The 21592-nt window shown below is 42.6% G+C and overlaps 1 protein-coding gene across 2 annotated transcripts in view; it reads left to right on the forward strand.

Moving 5' to 3' along the window:
• Positions 1 to 21592, forward strand: part of LOC143928255 (dimethylaniline monooxygenase [N-oxide-forming] 2-like) — a 92084-nt gene that overhangs the window by 64062 nt on the left and 6430 nt on the right. For both annotated transcript variants that reach the window (XM_077453016.1, XM_077453017.1), the window contains exon 6: positions 16115 to 16314. In XM_077453016.1, coding sequence (XP_077309142.1) covers positions 16115 to 16314 — 200 coding nt within the window. The remainder of the gene's footprint in view (positions 1 to 16114; positions 16315 to 21592) is intronic.

The raw sequence follows: 21592 nt of genomic DNA on the forward strand, positions 1-21592 counted from the left end.
AATTGATCTCTGACTGGCTCATCTCATAACTCAAGTGTTTCCCCCTATGGTTGCCATTCAGAGATGTAATAAATTCCTGCAATTCCAGGCAATCACCAGCCCATAGGAGGAGGATGTCATCAATATACCTAACCCACAAGACTAATTGAGGTCTATGCTGGGCATCGATGACATCCTCCTCCCACTTGGCCATAAAAAGGGTGGCCAAGCTGGGGGCATATTTAGCCCTCCTTACAACCCCTCTGTCTAGATGAAATAAATGATTGTCAAACCAGAAGTAGTTGTGGGAGGCTGCATTTTCTCATAGTTCCATTATGTAAGACACCTGGCAAAAAGTCCAGAGTCCCAATCCAAAAAACCTTTCACTGCTTCAAACCCCAAATCATGTGGGGTTACAGTGTATAAAGAGGGGGCATCAGCCATCACCAACCATACACCATGTCTCAAAGTCCTCTCAGAAAGCATATTGATAATGTTCCATCAGTCTTTAATAAATTAGGGCATTTTACGCACCAAAGGTTTCAAATAAAAATCAATATATCTGCCCACCCGGGATGTGATGGAATCAATGCCACTGACAATTGGGCAACCCGGGGGGCAGACAGGACTCTTATGAATCTTTGGCAAGTGGTAGATGGTTGGTGTCCGGCACCTTGGGCACCAGAAACAAACTTTTTTTACTTAGGATCCCAGCCTCAAGGCCCTTAGCAACAATCCTCTCTAAATCCCTCTGGTATTTGAGTTTGGGATCAGAAGGAAGGGGTGTATAGGTATTGCAATCACCTACTATCCTATACATTTCAGTCATGTTGTCCTCCCTATCCAAGATTACAATCCCACCCCCTTTATCAGCAGGCCTTACAACAAGATCCTTGTTGTTACACAAGGAATCCAGGCCCTCTTGTAATACCTTATTATTCCTAGCCTTTTTGATCTCTAGATGTTCTAGATCCCTAAGAATAACATCCCTAAAAACTTTCAATGATGGTGCCAAAGCACCAGGAGGGTTAAACAAGGAAGCACTGGACAACATGGAGTGAAGAAACTCAATCTGTTATCTTTAATGGGGTTACTGGTCAAATATCTTTTAATGTTTAATTTTCTTCTAAATTTGTGCAGATCCATATAAGTTTGAAATTTATCCAAACTCTTGGGTGGCACAAATTTGAGGCCCTTATTCAAAACCACTTTTTGGGGGTCTGTTAGTAATTTAATGCTGAGATTGGATATCTCCTTTTCTCCTATGTTTTGGGTCTTTTTTGTTGTTTGTAGGTGCCTCCCCTTGCCTCCTTGCCTCTTTCTACTGGTCTTTTGATGCCTTGATTCCCAACTACCCTGCTCATTAGGAGCTGGGCATCCTAAGTTAGATGTATTAGTATGATGAAGTTGTGTGTGTGTGTGTGTGTGTGTGTGTGTGTGTGTGTGTGTGTGTGTATATATATATAATATAAATGTTGCATTCAGCATAGCCTATATGTACAGTGCATTCGGCAATGTACAGTTTCAAATAAACTTCAGTTGGTGTACACAGTATATAATGCAGTGTAGTGCGGTTTTAAAAAAAAAAAAATCATGTCTGGAAGGCCTCCAAGGAGAGGCAGATGCTCACAGGCCACTAAAAGAGGGCAAGCAGCCTCTGAAATAATATTTAACAAGGACCGTGCTGCACCCAACAAGAGTAACTGTGAGGGGTTCCATGTTCTGGCATCACCAACACCTAACTCCCAATTGTTTCTGCCCCTGTTTAACAGGGGCATTTAATTAAAAAAATGTTAAATAATAATTAAAAGCAGGGACGGTTCCTGCGCCTGTGTTCTCCCACCACCAACACCTAAGGCCCAATTTTTCAGCAGAGTATATAGTGCAATCCATATAGTGTGTATATATACTGCGGTTCAGATTATATAGTGCAGTCCGTATAGTATATATACTGCAGTTGAGAGTATATATTGCACTCAGTGTAGTATATATATTACAGTGCAGGGTATATAGTGCCGTGTACAATATATAATATAGTGTAGTGAAGTGGATAAGGGGAGCCCTATGACAGAATTAAGAAAAAAAAAAAGCATAGGATCCCCCTTTGGGTCTGGTAAGGATTTTGGTGGGGGACCCCCACGCTATTTTTTCAAAAAATGTTGGCGTGGATTTCACTTTAATATCCATACCAGACACGAAGGGCCTGGTATGGACTGGTGGGGGAAACCCACGCTGTATTTTTAAATGTTTTTTTTTATGTATATTGCCGGATCTGGCAATACAGTACAGCAGTGAGCAATTGTAAAGTACATTATCTTTAGAAATGTCATTTTGCTGTGGTACTTTTCTAAACATCGGAAAAATTTGCTACTTTACAAGCAGACCAAGGGGACCCCCCAGGCATGATATTTAAAGGAATATTTCATTTTTATTGTTTCACTTTAAGCATTCTTAAAATCATTGCTCCTGAAAAAAACGGTCATTTAAAAAAAGTTTTTGGGCATTGATACATGTCCCCTGGGGCAGTACCCGGGTCCCCAAACACTTTTTATGGCAATAACTTGAAAAATAAAGCTTTAAAATTAGCACTTTTGATTTTTCACGTTTGTGTCCCATAGACTTTAACGGTGTTTGCAAGTTCGCACACATTTTTCCACTGTTCATAAGTTTTGGTGCGAACCGAACCAGGGGGTGTTAAGCTCATCCCTAGTCCCAATATTGTTAAAAAAAAACGCTAAGAGAGTCGGGATAGCAGTTTCAGGGCTGGAAATAAAGAGGAAAACAATGTTAGCATACACCACTATGTTAAGTTTGAGGTGTCGACAAGCCCTGGATGGCCTTATCATACATAAAATATGTTTCAGAGTTAAAATGAATATCAGCTGGGATAGGGAACATACCTGGCGTGAACTGTTGGTAAGGAGAAAGTAGTCTGAACAGGTCTCATGGACATAAATTGCTTTCTGGGGGCTCATTACAGGGCCATCCAAGCCATCATGTGGGTCCCTAGGCTGATATACATCAAAGTGGATTTTAGAAATTGTCAGTCCACTTGGTCAAATAACTTATGTGTTAAAAGGGGATCCCATTATCTATCTTGAAGCACCCATCATGATCACCCAACTGATGGACATATGGTGTGGTATCATCCATGTTCAGAAAATAAAGGGTTCTGTGGTTTCTATCTCTGACTACTACTGACTACTACATCACTACTGTATCATTTAGTCACATACTGGCTGGCGTAAGGGACCACAGCACCCTGTGGGGAACATGCTAACTGACATAACTGAGAGTGTTGGATCGCAGTGGTACCCTGAGCTCTTAAAGAAATTGAATATTAAAATATAGCTCCATCCAAATATTTAAAATACACAATCTGTTCCTATTGTGTTCTCATCCAAAACCATTACAGTTATTTTTAGATAGAACTAGCATAAGTACATGTATGTGTCTTGATATCAACCTCCTGTAATCTGCCCAACAACAACACTCAAAATGTGAGAGGGAGCCAGTCAGGATTCTAATATATTACACAGCGCTGTCAGCTTAATAATGAACATGCTTATTGGAGGCACCATTAAAACCTCATCTTTTTATTGTTTATGCAACTAAAGTGGAACATATAGTTCTGCTCCGAAAAGAATTGACAGTGGAATAACTACCTCAGTTGTAGCTTTTGAAATAGCTCTCAAGCCTACATGGCTGGATTGGGCCAGATTAGTCTTCACCGTGTAACAGGGGGTAACTGGGAACATTACTCACTTGCTGTACTTGCATAGGTTTTCAGTGGCTATCACTATATGCCTAGGCTTCCAATGCACCTTAGCAATACCTAAATCTTTTTTTCTAAAAAAATTTACTTTAGGTATCCCATTTTTTAAATGCATGTGTCTGTGAGGATCTTTATGTATTCATGACATTGTATAGCTAGTAGTAGTTATTCACATTCAATCTAATTTGTTCTGTAAATTTGAAGCCATACATGCTATCTCTTTAGTTCTAAAGAGTGTCAGGAAAATATCACAAATGTATAGCCATACATGTAACTAAACCCAATCACCATGGAATGTGTCAAGGCAAATGTTGATTGACTAAAAACATCATAGAAAGTGTGAAAGTTTGCAAATCCCACCATCTTATAATTACATAATCTTTTCAAATGTTTTTATTGAGATTTTTACTAGAGTTAGTTACAACAAGGGTTACAAAACAAAAAAAATAAAATAATATATAGTAATAAAAGTAACATAACACAGTATAATGTAGTGACAGGGTTTTCTCAGCATAATATAGCATAGAAACAAATAATCCACAATAAAGAATAAAGTAGTATTCCTAAGTATCTAATATTCATAGTCATAAAGGGACTCGAACAAGAGTAAGTCTCTTAAAATTTGTATAATAAAGTCTGTAATATAATTATTGTAAGATTTATAAATAGCGATATGGATAATGGCCACTTCTGGACCCCAAGACACCCCTCACAGGGATCTATCTGTGTCTTGGAGTACCTAGGCCAACATCCTAAAGGAAATTCAAACACAGTAGTTATCTTTTATGAAGGAAAATAAAGATCTATTCTTACTCCGCAGCTCAATTCAGATAAACAAATATGTGATATATTTGTCACTTTGCTATGAAATTATTTTTAAAGCCATCCAAAAAAAAAATATTAAAATGCACAGGAGTTCTTTCTTCTATATGATTAAAGAATCAGCATTATCTAAATTGTGGAAGTATAATTTTTGTACCATGTACTCCAAGGTTCCCATAGTTGTTGTTCCTTAATATATAGGGATTTGTCATTAGGAAATAACAATTCATAGGAGTGGTGGAGTTGGGTTAATTCTATAACTTCTGTCATAGTAGGAAGAGTCAGTTTTCCATTTTCTAGTTATGGATAGTCTCGCAGCTAAAAGTATATGTGTTACTACTTTACGATATTGTTTGGGAATCGTATGTAAATTCATATTCAGAATGGCTAGTTCTGGTGAAAGTTGAAGGACAATACCTGTTACGGAAGTGAGTAAATGGGAGATTGCCTGCCAGTAGTTATGTAAGCTTGGGCAGTCCCACATAATATGAAATAGGGTCCCCAATTGGGTACAATTTCTCCAGCAATTAGGTGACGCGTTCCCCTTGAATTTTGCTAGGATATGTGGAGTCAGGTATTGTCTTTGAACAATTTTTTGTGCCAGTTCCCATAGTGTAACAGATGCAGTGGCCCTATATATGCTTCGTAGGGAAGCCATCCATTGTTTAATTGAAAAGTCTTGCCTCAAATCTTGTTCCCATTTAAGGAAGGAAGGTAGTTTGCTGGGTATGTTTTTTTCCCCTAGAATTGGGTATATTGTAGCTACTCCTTTCTGTGAGGTGGCATTGAGGAAAGACCATATTTTAACCGGGATTGAAGCTCTGAGTTGTGGATTGTGTAGCAGACACTTTTCTATTTGAATATATGTAGATCGCTCAGAATTCGGAAGCTGTAATTCATTACTTAACTGAGAAAAAGACTTTAATGAGCCCTGTTGGAAGAAGGAACCAAGTTTGATATCCCCACCCAAATTCCAGTCGTGTATTTGTACGCCAGGAATTAATGTTGGTATAATTGTTAGAGGAGGGTTTAACACCGTGATTGGAGTTTTATCCCATTTGTATGTGATGATTCTCTGCCAAGAGTGTAGCGTCGCTTTCACCGTTGGTGGGTTATTGAGCTGTAATTGTGGACTTAATTTTCCTACTAAGTAACCAGAATTGCATATTAGGCTGTCGTGTGATGTCTTTCTCAATTTGTCCCCATAAAGTTTTAGGAGTAGGCAAGAACCATTCTTGCAATTGGGTCAAAAGAGTTGCGTCATAATAATCCTGTAGATCAGGTACGGTCGCACCACCTATATTTCTATGTTTAATTAGTATATGGTATGCGCAACGGGATTTTTTGCCATTCCATAGATATTTTCCCAAACTGCTTTGTAAGGATTTAAAGTAGTATTTAGGGATATATATTGGAATCGACCTGAGTTGATATAATAATTTTGGTAAGGTCATCATTTTGAAAGCTGCCAGGCGACCAGCCCATGTAAATTCGAATTTACTAAGTGTTGTCAGATCTGTTTCAAAATGTTTCCTAAATGGTAAAAAGTTTGTTTTAAATAACTGTTTTGTTTTGTTAGTGAGAGTGATTCCTAAGTAAGAAATCCCCTCGTCTTTCCAGTGGTAGGGGTATTTATTAGACAATAACTGCCTGGTTGTGTTATCTAATCCTAGGTCTAAAATATTGGACTTAGTTTCATTGATTTTATAATATGATGCTGCTCCAAATGTCGTTAGTATATTTTGGAGATTCGGGAGAGATGAAATAGGATCAGACACTATAAGCACTATGTCATCTGCGAACAGACTTATTTTATTATCTATTTGCCCAATTTTTATACCAGATAGTTTTGTGTCAGATCGTATACGTTCTGCTAGAGGTTCGATGGCTAAATTAAATATTAAAGGAGATAAGGGGCAACCTTGTCGTGTTCCATTCGAGATGCCAAAGGGCCTAGACATCATATCATTTGTGTATACTCTCGCTGAGGGGCCCTTATACAGTGCAAAAATTGCCGATAAAATATTTCCACGAAAGCCAAATTTTAAAAGCACTGACTGTAAATAGCCCCAATGGACCCTATCAAACGCCTTCTCTGCATCCAAAGAAAGGAGCAGAGAAGGCGTTTGATGTCTCTCAGTGAAGTGTATAATATCAATCAGACGTCTTGTTGCATCTGAAGATTGTCGACCTTTAGTAAAGCCAGATTGATCTTTGTGAATGAGGTCTGGTATGTAGTTCATCAGTCGATTCGCTATTGCTTTGGTGTATATTTTGATGTCAATGTTCAATAATGAAATCGGTCTGAAATTTTGGGGAGCATTGGGATCTTTGCCTGGTTTCGGCAGTGTTATGATCAAGGCCTGAAGCATCTCAGCCGGAAATTCTGATTTGGATGCCGCTTCGTTAAAAAGTGAGCATAAGTGGGGAGCCAGTATATCTCGAAGTAATTTATAGTATTCTCCTATCATTCCATCTGGGCCCGGAGATTTATTGTTGGGCAGGGAGTCTATAGTTCTAGCAATTTCTTCCACTGAAAATGGGACATTAAGATCAGAGATTTGATCAGTAGTTAATGATAGGAGACTAATAGTATCTAAGAAATCACTTATTATCTTTGGGGTAGGTGTGGGAGTTTGAGAATCATCTTTAAGATTGTAAAGGGAGCTATAATAACAGCTAAATGCATTCGCTATGTCTTGGGGGTCTTGCAATTTTTCTCTAGTAATAGGGTGGTATAGATATGGAATCTTTGATTTGGAATATCTGCCTTTGATCCGAAGTGCCATGTTTTTTCCTGCTTTGTTGCTAGTATGGTAATATTTAGCTTTAAGTTTTCTAGTATGTTTTTCAAATGTATCCAATAAAGTCATTCTGAGTTCCTGTCGTAATATTTGTAGTTTAGTTTTCAGTTGTTGTGATGGGTGAGATTGGTTTTGGGAATCTAATGTTTTAATGTCAGCAGTAAGTTTCTCAATGAGTTTCGTTTTATTTTTCCTGAATTGAGCATTCAGTTGCATTAGGATTCCCCTACTAAATGCTTTATGAGCACCCCATAGGGTGGCGGAGTCTGACACCGATCCCACATTATATTTAAAGAATTCAGTTATCTGGTTTTGTATAGCTGTAGCATAGGTAGGCATTTTGATAAGATATGCATTTGTTCTCCATAGAAAATGGGTCGTTTGAGAGTGTTTAGGTAGAAAAGTCATACTAATTGGGGCATGATCAGTCCAAGTGATGGGTGCAATGTCAGACTCCCTCACCCGCTGCAATAACCACTTATCCGTAAAAATATAATCGATACGAGTATAGGTATTATGTACCAGGGAATGATATGTGTATTCACGATCTCCAGGATGATGGCATCTCCATACATCATAGAGATCGCTTTTATTCAAAAAAGTTTTAAGTGCACAGTTGGTTCTGGTTTTGGGATTAGAAGTGTCTAGTTCTTGTTCATGTATTGTGTTGAAGTCTCCACAAATTATTAAGGCACCTTTTCGGCATTTACCTATTTTTCTCATCAGGCCATTCAGAAAATGGGATTGCCTTTTATTAGGCGCATACACATTTACCAATGTAGTAAGTGTATTATCAATGGTACATATTAATATGAGGTATCGTCCATTGGTATCTACAATAGATACATGCAATTGAAAATTAACTGAATGATGTATGGCAATAAGTACTCCTCTTTTTTTCTGTTGGCCTGATGCTGTAAATATGTGAGGAAAGTTCTTATGGGTGCAAGTGGGAGTAGCGCCTGTTTTGAAATGGGTTTCTTGTATACACAATATTTGACATTGCTGGGTGTTAGCCATTTGCCACATCGACGCTCTTTTTGCTGGATGGTTAAGACCATTAGTATTTAAAGATATTAACTTTATACTCATAAAAGGATATTAATAAGATGGAAAAAGTAAGTACATACTACCCTGATAATAGCTTTAAATTCTACTTCCATGTGAACAATCTGTAGTCTGAAATGACTATGAATGTCCAAAAATTCAGTGACTGAAAAGTTTTGATTCAAATTTTGTAGGTTCACAACATACCTGTCCCTTTGAATGCTATGAGTTGTGTATAGGATACTGTGAAGAAAAAAATAAAAGTAAAAGCACAAACAAAAATATAACCAAACATTAAACTTAACTTGCAGTGGTAAACATTTCAATGTATACTGCAACATTAGAATGGGGAATTAGTTCAAAGGTCAGCTGTTCCAAAGATTTAGTATCGCACGGCACGGCGGGCAAGCTGATAGATCGGTTTCCTATAGATAGGATTGTATTTTGACCGGATCTAGTCAATGAAAGCTAATGCCATTGTGGCGTAAGTTTCTCCAGATTCTTCTTAGCTCCGATAGGTGGAGTTGGTTCGGGGATAATACCCCATGCGTGAAGAAACTTAATGCCTTGTTCCACAGAAGTGATTGTATGGTAGGTGTCGTTCTTCTGTATCAGTAGTTTAGATGGTTGTTTCCAACGGTATTCAATTTTATGATTACGCAGAGCTTTTGTAATCGTGGAAAGTTGTCTTCTCATATCTAGAGTATGTTTAGACAAGTCAGCATAAATCTGGATTGTATTATATGGTTGTGGAAGTTGTCCTAGATGTCGTACTTTATATAGGATTTGTTCTTTAACATGGTAGAAGTGTACTCTAAGTAGTACATCACGTGGTATCTGTGGAGGGAGAAATGACGGTTTCGGAATCCGATGGATACGATCAATTGTGAGCTCTAAGGCTGGTATAGCTGGCAGCAAGTTGGAGAATAAGTCAGTGGCATATTTTTTAAGATCAGACTGCTGTATATTTTCAGGGATACCCCTGATTTTGAGATTGTTCTTCCTTGAGCGGTCTTCTAAATCTGCGATTTTAAATTTAAGCCACTCTTTTTCAGCTTTATTTTCTTCATGAGCATCTATTAAATCATTAATAGTATTGGTCATGTCTCCCATAGAGTTCTCAATAGTGTGTACTCTTTCACCTAAGGAGTTCACTGCTTTGGAGAATTGATTTGTGAGTTGTAAAATATCCGTATGAAGCGAAGTATGTAAAGTTAATAGCATTTCTTTTAATTGGGTGTCCAGAATAGGCTGGTTATTAGTGGGGAATGCGGCTATAGGTGAAGCTATAGGAGTTATGACTGTGTTATCTTGACTAATATGAGGTATTTTATAGCTTACCTCCTGGCCTGTGAAATCCAGTTTGATACGAGTTTTAGCCGGGCTGCGACATGTAGGACTGAGGTAATCTTCCTCATGAGGAGATTCCAGATATGTTTTCTGAGGTGATTCCTCTAGAGCAGCATCAGGCCTGTCAGTGTATTGCGCTCTCCCTGAGGAGGCTGTTGCTGGTACAGCAGCTGTGAGAGGATCTGTGCCATCTTTTTTTCTCCCTCCCGCTGACAGAGGAGAATGTCGTTAGTTTTTTCATTTTCCGTTCGTCTTTCCGCTTTTTTGACATCACCTTCGGATTCAGGAACTCTTCCGTTGTCTGTTCGTATCTTTTTTACCGATATTCGCTGTGAATTGTCGCTAATATGCCCGTTCGTGTCACAGAGCTCTCTCACAGAGCTTCCATTCAGCTCATGCGCTGGCCACGCCCCCCTTATAATTACATAATCTAAGCCCCATGGTTTCATGAAGTCTGAGATAGGTGTTAACTTTTCCAGGTACATTGCTAAAGGTGTGGAACCAAAGGCAGAGGGGTGGTCAAGCCTGCTTTGGTTCCTTTTGATCCTGAAGGATCTTTTCAGTTGCCTACTGAGAATCAGATTTCAGCAAGAACTGGCATTGTAAATTTTGCTGGACTGTGTAAGCCCTTTTACACACGGTCATAGAATCTGTCGGAATGAGTCTTATTGGACCGTGTCGTCAGATAATCCGACTGTGTGTGGTATGCATCGGACTGATTCCGTCCGAATCTACGTCCGACCCAATTTTCCAACATGTTGGAAATATTTCCCGACCAACTGGGCCGGACGGACCTAATCCGATCATGTGTAGAGCATTTTGATCGTACTAAGTGCCACGCATGCTCAGATCAAATTCCTACATTAAAGCTATTGGCTACTAGCCTGAATGTAGTCCCATCGTAACGAAATTACGTCATCACATTCTGAAAGATCTGATTTTTCGCCAACTTGGCCCGACCGTGTGTATGCAACAGTTTCGGACACAATCCGTCGGACTAAATTCGACGGGCAAAATCCGACGGATTTGGTTGCCAAAATCTCCGACTGTGTGTACGTGGGCTTAGAGTCTCCAACTAGATACATGCAATCAGTTGATATAAATTCAGGGTTAGTGACCTAGAAATTTATTAAAAGCTTTGGATAGGTATGACAACCAGGTAATTAGTATTTTTGAAAGAAGAGGTAAGCATTTGCAGCCTACATATTTACTCAAGTTGGTTTCCGTTCAGTGGTATAGAATATTGGTATTAGGAAGATGTTTTCTTCCTTCTCTGTGTAGTATCACATTAAAGCATTTCTGCCAAGGTGTAATTGGTAAATCTAGGGACCATATAAACTCACATAAACTCCAGCTGAAAGAAATCAAAGTTAGGATCAGTGCCATCTGTGATTCACCTTTAGTAAACAATCCAGTTAATTTAGTTAAATTGTATTTGGGCTGCATATGACTAAAAGGCAAAAACGTGCGCAAAGCTTCATCGTGACTAATCCAGGTCAGTGTACTCTGGATGAACCTTATGCAATCTACCAAAAAAGCCAATGCACATTTGGGAAACCGGTAATGTGAATTAAAAGTGATGTCTAACTAACAGTGCATAGTCTTTAAATCCTTACCATTCTGTGGCAATATGAATTATTTTATTTTATATTTGCTGTTATTGCATACACCCTTACTATGTATTATTATTACGTTTATGTCTCCTGATCTACTACATTTTTACATATATTCAATACAATTTGAGCACTGGGTAACCTCAGGTAGTTTTTACTATGACCATTTTCAGAACCTGTAGCTATGGCAGCAACAGATTCTTAAAGAATTACCTTCAGTTCTCAGATTCGGAAACTGGTGGTACTTAACCACTTGCCGACCGCCGCACGACGATATACGTCGGCAGAATGGCACGGGCAGGCATATGGGCGTATATATAAGTCCCTGCCTGCCCGCGGGTGGGGGGCCCGATCGGGCCCCCCCCCCGGTGCCTGCGGCGGTCGGCATTCCTTCGAGAGCGATCCGGGATGAGGGGGCGGCCATTTATTCATGGCCACCCCCTCGCGATCGCTCTCGACGATTGGAAATCCTCCGTGACATCACTTCCTCTCCTGTAATGTAAACACAGGAGAGGAAGTGATGTATTCTCTCCTCCGTGTCGGTATTTTTCGTTCCGGCACCGAGGAGAGAGGTTCGGTGAGTTGCACCAACACACCACACATACAGTAGAACATGCCAGGCACACTCACACCCCCCCCTTTACCCCCCGATCACCCCCCCAATTACCCCTGCCCCCCCAGTCACAGTGACACCAATTGCTTTTTTTTTGTTTTTTTTGCATTGGTGTCATTTGTGACTGTAATAACTGTTAGGGCAGTTAGGGTTAGCCCCCTTTAGTTCTAATGTGCCCCCCTAACCCCCCCAATAAAGGTTTAACCCCGTGATCACCCCCGTCGCCAGTGTCACTAAGGCTGGGTTCACATTGCAGCGGTTTATGAGAACGAATGTGATTCGCACCGCACTGCAGTGCAAATCACATCCGATCTCTGTGTGATTCGAGTTCAGCCATTCGCCGCACCCGCCACACCCGCCGCACCCGCCGCAAATTCGCACGGGACCCTTTTTTTGGCCCGCAGCAAAATCGGATCGCATGGGTGTTCACACCATGCGATCCGAGTTTGCAGATCGCACTGCGATATGCGAACTGATCTGGGGGTGTCAGTAACATTTCACTGACACTCCCAGCAGTTCGCATAGGGCAGTGTGAACTGCCGCCGGGAGGCATGCGATGCGGGAACCCGCCGCGGATTCGTGGCGTTCCCGCATCGCTCCAGTGTGAACCCAGCCTAATAAGCGATCATTTTTCTGATCGCTGTATTAGTGTCACAGGTGACGCTAGTTAGGCAGGTAGGTATTTAGGTTCGTTGCAACTTTTTATAGCGCCAGGGACCCCCATATACTACCGCATAAAGCCCCCTGATTGCCCCCTAGTTAACCCTTTCACCAGTGATCACCATATAACTGTTACAGGTGACGCTGGTTGGTTAGTTATTTTTTTATAGTTTCAGGGCACCCGCCATTTATTACCTAATAAAGGTTTAACCCCCTGATCACCCGGCGGGTGTCATTTGTGACTGTAATAACTGTTAGGGCAGTTAGGGTTAGCCCCCTTTAGTTCTAAGGTACCCCCTAACCCCCCCAATAAAGGTTTAACCCCGTGATCACCCCCCGTCGCCAGTGTCACTAAGGCTGGGTTCACATTGCAGCGGTTTATGAGAACGGATGTGATTCGCACCGCACTGCAGTGCAAATCACATCCGATCTCTGTGCGATTCGAGTTCAGCCATACAGATAGTATGGCTGAATTCGTGTCGCACCCGCCGCACCCGCCGCAAACTCGCACGGGACCCTTTTTTTGGTCCGCAGCAGAATCGGATCGCATGGGTGTTCACACCATGCGATCCGAGTTTGCAGATCGCACTGCGATATGCAAACTGATCTGGGGGTGTCATTAACATTTCACTGACACTCCCAGCAGTTCGCATAGGGCAGTGTGAACTGCCGCCGGGAGGCATGTGATGCGGGAACCCGCCGCGCATTCGTGGCGTTCCCACATCGCTCCAGTGTGAACCCAGCCTAATAAGCGATAGTTTTTCTGATCACTGTATTAGTGTCACAGGTGACGCTAGTTAGGCAGGTAGGTATTTAGGTTCGCCGCAGCTTTTTATAGCGCCAGGGACCCCCATATACTACCGCATAAAGCCCCCTGATTGCCCCCTAGTTAACCCTTTCACCAGTGATCACCATATAACTGTTACAGGTGACGCTGGTTGGTTAGTTATTTTTTTTATAGTTTCAGGGCACCCGCCATTTATTACCTAGTCTCACTAGTGTACCCCTAAATTTAGGGGTGTCTACTTTCCAAAATGGGGTCATTTGGGGGGGGTTTGTGCCATCTTGGCATTTTATGGCCTTCAAAACTGTAACGCCCTTAGAAAGCCTGAAGGCGGTGCTTGGTTTTCGGGGCCCCGTACGCGGCTAGGCTCCCAAAAAGTCCCACATATGTGGTATCCCCGTACTCAGGAGAAGCAGCAGAATTTATTTTGGGGTGTCATTTCACATATGCCCATAGCATGTGTGAGCAATATATCATTTAGTGACAACTTTGTGAAAAAAAAATAAAAAAAAATTAAAGTTTGTAATTTTCCCGCAACTTGTGGCAAAATATAAAATATTCCATGGACTCAAAATGCCTCTCAGCAAATAGCTTGGGGTGTCTACTTTCTAAAATGGGGTCATTTGTGGGGGTTTTGTGCCATCTTGGCATTTTATGGCCTTCAAAACTGTAATAGGTAGTGAGGAGTGAAGTCAAATATTTACGCCCTTAGAAAACCTGAAGGCGGTTCTTGGCTTTCGGGGCCCCGTACGCGGCTAGGCTCCCAAAAAATCCCACACGTGTGGTATCCCCGTACTCAGGAGAAGCAGCAGAATTTATTTTGGGGTGTCATTTCACATATGCCCATAGCATGTGTGAGCAATATATCATTTAGTGACAACTTTGTGTAAAAAAAAAAAAAAAATTATTTTTTTGTCATTATTCAATCGCTTGAGGCAAAAAAATTAAATATTCGATGGGCTCAACATGCCACTTATCAATTTCCTTAGGGGGTCTACTTTCCAAAATGGGGTCATTTGGGGGGGTTTTGTACTGCCCTGCCATTTTAGCACCTCAAGAACTGAGATAGGCAGTCGTAAACTAAAAGCTGCGTAAATTCCAGAAAACGTACCTTAGTTTGTAGATGTGACAACTTTTGCGCAAACCAATAAATATACAATTATTGACTTTTTTTTTACCAAAGACATGTGGCTGAATACATTTTGGCCTAAATGTATGACTAAAATTGAATTTATTGGATTTTTCTAATAACAAAAAGTAGAAAATATCATTTTTTTTCAAAATTTGCGGTCTTTTTCCATTTATATCGCAAAAAATAAAAATCGCAGAGGCAATCAAATACCATCAAAAGAAAGCTCTATTTGTGGGAAGAAAAGGACGCAAATTTTGTTTGGGTACAACATTGCATGACCGCGCAATTACCAGTTAAAGCAGCGCAGTGCCAAATTGTAAAAAGACCTCTGGTCATTTACCAGCAAAATGGTCCGGTCTGAAAGTGGTTAAAGTGATACGAAGTTTTATGTTTATATGTTCATTGAAAATAACAAACATGTTGTTATACTTACCTGCTCTGTGCTGTGGTTTTGCACAGAGAAGCCTGGATCCTCCTCTTCTCGGGTCCCTCGTCTGAGCTGCTGGCCCCTCCCTCTTGCTGAGTGCCCCCACAGCAAGCAGCTTGCTAGGGGGGCACTGGAGCCAAGCTGCATCTTTGTGTGTCCATACAAACATGGATCCACGGTTTGACCCTGCCCCCTCACTCCCCTCATTGGCTAACTGACTTTGATTGATAGCAGCAGGAGCCAATGGTGTCACTGCTGGGTCTCAGTCAATCAGGAAGGAGAGTCCTGGACAGCCGAGGCATTTGTGCACATCACTGGACTGAGATGGGGCTCATATAAGTATTAGGGGGATGCTGCACACAACAGGCTTTTTATCTTAATGCATTAAGATAAAAAAACCTTCTGACTTTACAACCACTTTAAGAGAGGTGTACAGAGGTATGCCAGTTCTCAGAGTGGGGCATATCTGTGCTTAGAAGCTGTCATATATGTGACAGAGTTCTAAAATTTGTCAACAACGCCCTTTATGAATTCCCCCATGTATGTTTTTGTAAATAGTGGAAATTAGGCATTGTCTGGATTGTCTTACTGCAAAGCAACTAAATGAGCTGCTCTAACCAAACAGTCCCAGGGAGTGTATGAGAACACAGACCACACATTGAGACCAAAGGAGAAATGGTTTAACCTTAAACTGTGCATGGGGTTCTTCACTGTCAGGGCAATACGGATGTGGAACTCTCTCCCACAATTGGTGGTGGCTGCGGTAAGTATGGATATTTTTAAAAGACTCTTGGGTGTATATCTTAAAAAAAACACAACATACAGAGATATGGGAAATTATTATAGACACTGACAAACGTACACCTACACAGGTTGAACTGGATGGACTATTGTCTTTATTCGGCCTTACCTACTATAAAACTATGTAAGATGTATTAAGCTTCTGAACCGCCTCCCACATTTGTAAGATTAAGAGGAAGCGGCTAAGGTATTGGTTAATCTCTGATCGTTAAGTTAGGGGTTTAAACATCACTTAAGAGCCTAAGCACCAAACAATACAATCCTTCAGTTTCTATTTTCATTTCATTGCCAGTTTTCAATATTTCAGGTATATCTAAGTACCAGACAAGGCACCTGGGTTGTAAGTCGTATTTCTCATCATGGATATCCAGTAGATATGGCCCTAGCAACACGTTTCTTTTTCTGGTTTTCAAATCTTTTACCTGCTTACCTTTTCAACAAGATGAATGAGAAACACATGAGCAGTTGGTTTGATCATGGAAATTACGGATTAGAGCCTGAAAACAGGTATAATTCACAGTCTGAGTAAATCTATATATGTAATTTATTTTTAAAGATGTTACTACATTAATGATGTGTGCCTACTAGGCATAAGCATGAACATTATGGATCGTTCGTTGGAAATTTCGAGCGCCCACGGAACGAGATCGCAGTGCATTAACGGCTGCTGATTGGCCAAAGCATGCACCTGACCTGCATGCTTTGGCCAATGACAGCACGCTCTGCTGTAGAACCCATGATTGGCCAAAGACAGGGTGCCTTTGGCCAATCATGGCTCAGGGGTCTAAGTCCACGCCCCACACTATGTAAGGCTGCTTATATAGTGGCTGTACATAGTAATGAATGAGAGCAGCGGGAAAAAAAAAATCCAAACCTGCTTGCGGCTGTAATGTATTTCCGGATTCTGGCAATATACATATAAATCATTGAAAAAAAACTGCGTGAGTCCCCCCCAATTCATTACCAGACCCTTGGGGTCTGGTATGGATATTAAGGGGAACACTGCACCAAAATGTAAAAAAAAAAATGGCGTGGGGGTCCACCCTAAAATCCATACCAGGCCCTTCAGTTCTGGTATGGATTTTAAGGGGAATCCCATGCCAAAATAAAAAAATGGCATGGGGTTCCCCCCCAAAATACATACCAGGCCCTTCAGGTCTGGTATGGATTTTAAGGGGAATCCCATGCCAAAATAAAAAAAAATGGCGTGGGTTCCCCCCCAAAATTAATACCAGGCCCTTCAAGTATGTATTTTAAGCGGAACCCCACACAACCTGGCAGGCCGCAGGAATAGGGGGATGACGAGAGAGCACCCCCCCTGAACCGTACCAGTCCACATGACCTCAATATGGGGAGAGTGCTTTGAGGCCCCCCAAAACACCTTGTCCCCATGTTGATGGGGACAAGGGCCCCTTCCCCACAGCCCTTGCCTAGTAGTTGTGGGGGTCTGTGGGCGGGGGCTTATTGGAATCTGGAAGCCCCCTTTAACAAGGGGGCCCCCAGATCCCGGCTCCCCCTATGTGAATGGGTACCGGGTACCCCGCCCTCAGCTATATAACAGCTGTCATTGTGAAAAGGCTGCAGACAAAGGGACACCTTCCATGGGGGCAGAATTTTTCTGTTTTTTTTGTTTTGTTTTTTTCCTCAGGTTGGTGGCGCTGTGATTGAAGATTAACCAGTTGCCGACCGCCGCACGACGATGTACGTCGACAGCATGGCACGGGCAGGCATATTAGCGTACATGTACGTCCCTTGCCTCCCGCGGGTCGGGGGCCCGATCGGGCCCCCGCCCGGTGCCTGCGGCGGTCGGTTTTCGTCCGGGAGCGATCCGGGACGAGGGGGCGGCCATTCATTCATGGCCACCCCCTCGCGATCGCTCCCGACGAATAGGAATCCCCCGTGACATCACTTCCTCTCCTGTAATGTAAACACAGGAGAGGAAGTGATGTATTCTCTCCTCCGTGTCGGTATTTTTCGTTCCGACACGGAGGAGAGCGGATCGGTGAGTTGCACCAACACTCTACACACACAGTAGAACATGCCAGGCACACTCACACCCCCCCTTTACCCCCCGATCACCCCCCCAATTACCCCTGCCCCCCAGTCACAGTGACACCAATGTCATTTTTTTTTTTGCATTGGTGTCATTTGTGACTGTAATAACTGTTAGGGCAGTTAGAGTTAGCCCCCTTTAGTTCTAATGTACCCCCCTGACCCCCCCAATAAAGGTTTAACCCCGTGATCACCCCCCGTCGCCAGTGTCACTAAGGCTGCGTTCACATTGCAGCGGTTTATGAGAACGAATGTGATTCGCACCGCACTGCAGTGCAAATCACATCCGATCTCTGTGAGATTCGAGTTCAGCCATTCGCCGCACCCGCCGCACCCGCCACACCCGCCGCACCCACCGCAAATTCGCACGGGACCCTTTTTTTGGCCCGCAGCAGAATCGGATCGCATGGGTGTTCACACCATGCGATCCGAGTTTGCAGATCGCACTGCGATATGCGAACTGATCTGGGGGTGTCAGTAACATTTCACTGACACTCCCAGCAGTTCGCATAGGGCAGTGTGAACTGCCGCCGGGAGGCATGCGATGCGGGAACCCGCCGCGGATTTGCGGCGTTTCCGCATCGCTCCAGTGTGAACCCAGCCTAATAAGCGATCATTTTTCTGATCGCCGTATTAGTGTCACAGGTGACGCTAGTTAGGCAGGTAGGTATTTAGGTTCGCCGCAGCTTTTTATAGCGCCAGGGACCCCCATATACTACCGCATAAAGCCCCCTGATTGCCCCCTAGTTAACCCTTTCACCAGTGATCACCATATAACTGTTACAGGTGACGCTGGTTGGTTAGTTATTTTTTATAGTTTCAGGGCACCCGCCATTTATTACCTAATAAAGGTTTAACCCCCTGATCACCCGGCGGGTGTCATTTGTGACTAATAACTGTTAGGGCAGTTAGGGTTAGCCCCCTTTAGTTCTAAGGTACCCCCCTAACCCCCCCAATAAAGGTTTAACCCCGTGATCACCCCCCGTCGCCAGTGTCACTAAGGCTGGGTTCACATTGCAGCGGTTTATGAGAACGGATGTGATTCGCACCGCACTGCAGTGCAAATCACATCCGATCTCTGTGCGATTCGAGTTCAGCCATCCGCCGCACCCGCCGCACCCGCCACACCCGCCGCACCCGCCGCAAATTCGCACGGGACCCTTTTTTTGGCCCGCAGCAGAATCGGATCGCATGGGTGTTCACACCATGCGATCCGAGTTTGCAGATCGCACTGCGATATGCGAACTGATCTGGGGGTGTCAGTAACATTTCACTGACACTCCCAGCAGTTCGCATAGGGCAGTGTGAACTGCCGCCGGGAGGCATGCGATGCGGGAACCCGCCGCGCATTCGTGGCGTTCCCGCATCGCTCCAGTGTGAACCCAGCCTAATAAGCGATCGTTTTTCTGATCGCTGTATTAGTGTCACAGGTGACGCTAGTTAGGCAGGTAGGTATTTAGGTTCGCCGCAGCTTTTTATAGCGCCAGGGACCCCCATATACTACCGCATAAAGCCCCCTGATTGCCCCCTAGTTAACCCTTTCACTAGTGATCACCATATAACTGTTACAGGTGACGCTGGTTGGTTAGTTATTTTTTTATAGTTTCAGGGCAACCGCCATTTATTACCTAGTCTCACTAGTGTACCCCTAAATTTAGGGGTGTCTACTTTCCAAAATGGGGTCATTTGGGGGGGGGGTTTGTGCCATCTTGGCATTTTATGGCCTTCAAAACTGTAACGCCCTTAGAAAGCCTGAAGGCGGTGCTTGGTTTTCGGGGCCCCGTACGCGGCTAGGCTCCCAAAAAGTCACACATATGTGGTATCCCCGTACTCAGGAGAAGCAGCAGAATTTATTTTGGGGTGTCATTTCACATATGCCCATGGCATGCATGAGCAACATATCATTTAGTGACAACTTTGTGAAAAAAAAAAAAAAAAAAAAAAGTTTGTAATTTTCCCGCAACTTGTGGCAAAATATAAAATATTCCATGAACTCAACATGCCTCTCAGCAAATAGCTTGGGGTGTCTACTTTCTAAAATGGGGTCATTTGTGGGGGTTTTGTGCCATCTTGGCATTTTATGGCCTTCAAAACTGTAATAGGTAGTGAGAAGTGAACTCAAAAATTTACGCCCTTAGAAAGCCTGAAGGCGGTGCTTGGTTTTCGGGGCCCCGTACGCGGCTAGGCTCCCAAAAAGTCCCACATATGTGGTATCCCCGTACTCAGGAGAAGCAGCAGAATTTATTTTGGGGTGTTATTTCACATACGCCCATAGCATGTGTGAGCAATATATCATTTAGTGACAACTTTGTGTAAAAAAAAAAAATATTTTTTTTTTTTGTCATTATTCAATCGCTTGAGGCAAAAAAATAAAATATTCAATGGGCTCAACATGCCTCTTATCAATTTCCTTAGGGGGTCTACTTTCCAAAATGGGGTCATTTGGGGGGGTTTTGTACTGCCCTGCCATTTTAGCACCTCAAGAAATGAGATAGGCAGTCGTAAACTAAAAGCTGCGTAAATTGCAGAAAACGTACCTTAGTTTGTAGATGTGACAACTTTTGCGCAAACCAATAAATATACAATTATTGACTTTTTTTTTACCAAAGACATGTGGCTGAATACATTTTGGCCTAAATGTATGACTAAAATTGAGTTTATTGGATTTTTCTAATAACAAAAAGTAGAAAATATCATTTTTTTTCAAAATTTGCGGTCTTTTTACGTTTATATCGCAAAAAATAAAAATCGCAGAGGCAATCAAATACCATCAAAAGAAAGCTCTATTTGTGGGAAGAAAAGGACGCAAATTTTGTTTGGGTACAACATTGCATGACCGCGCAATTACCAGTTAAAGCAGCGCAGTGCCAAAGTGTAAAAAGACCTCTGGTCATTTACCAGCAAAATGGTCCGGTCTGAAAGTGGTTAATGGACACTTTTATTTTTAAATAAAGGAATTTTCCAAAACTGTCTCCTGTCATTCTTTTTTGGTGAATGTGTAGGGATACAATGTACACAATACCCATTTACATGGGGGGGGGGCAGGATCTGGGGGTCCCCTTGTTAAAGGGGGCTTCCAGATTTTTATAAGCCCTCTGCCCACAGACCCCCACAACCACTGGGCAAGGGTTGTGGGGAAGAGGCCTAGTCCCCATTAACATGGGGAGAAGGTGTTTTGAGGGGACCCCAAAGCACCCTTCCCATGTTGAGAGCATGTGGCCTGGTACATCTAGGAGGTTCGCTCTCTCGCCCCCCTTTTTCTGCTACCTGCCAGGTTGCATGCTCGGATAAGGGTCTGGTATGGATTTTGGGAGGGGGGGGCCCACGCCATTTAAAAAAAAAAATTGGCACACGGTTTCCCTTAATATTGCCTGGATCTGACAATACATTACAGCCGCTAGCAGTTTTAAATTACATGTTTTCCTTTAGAACTGTCATTTTGCTGTGGTACTGTTATAATAAACAAGGTAGAGATGTGCTACTTTACAGGCAGACTAAGGGGAACCCGGCACGATATTTAAAGGAATATTTCATTTTTATTGTTTCACTTTAAGCATTATTAACCACTTCAGGACCGCCGTATTGCCATTGTACGTCAGCACAATGGCACAGGCAGGCAGAATCACGTACATCTACGTGATTGCCTTCCAGCGGGTGGGGGGTCCCATCGGACCCCCTCCCGCTGGTTACGGCGGTCCGATTCGGTCCAGGAGCGCTCCGTGATGAGGGGATG

Source organism: Lithobates pipiens, unplaced genomic scaffold (genome assembly GCF_037356315.1).
Source record: "Lithobates pipiens isolate NorthernLeopardFrog02 unplaced genomic scaffold, aLitPip1_a1.2 Scaffold_23, whole genome shotgun sequence".
NCBI classification, from domain to species: domain Eukaryota; kingdom Metazoa; phylum Chordata; class Amphibia; order Anura; family Ranidae; genus Lithobates; species Lithobates pipiens.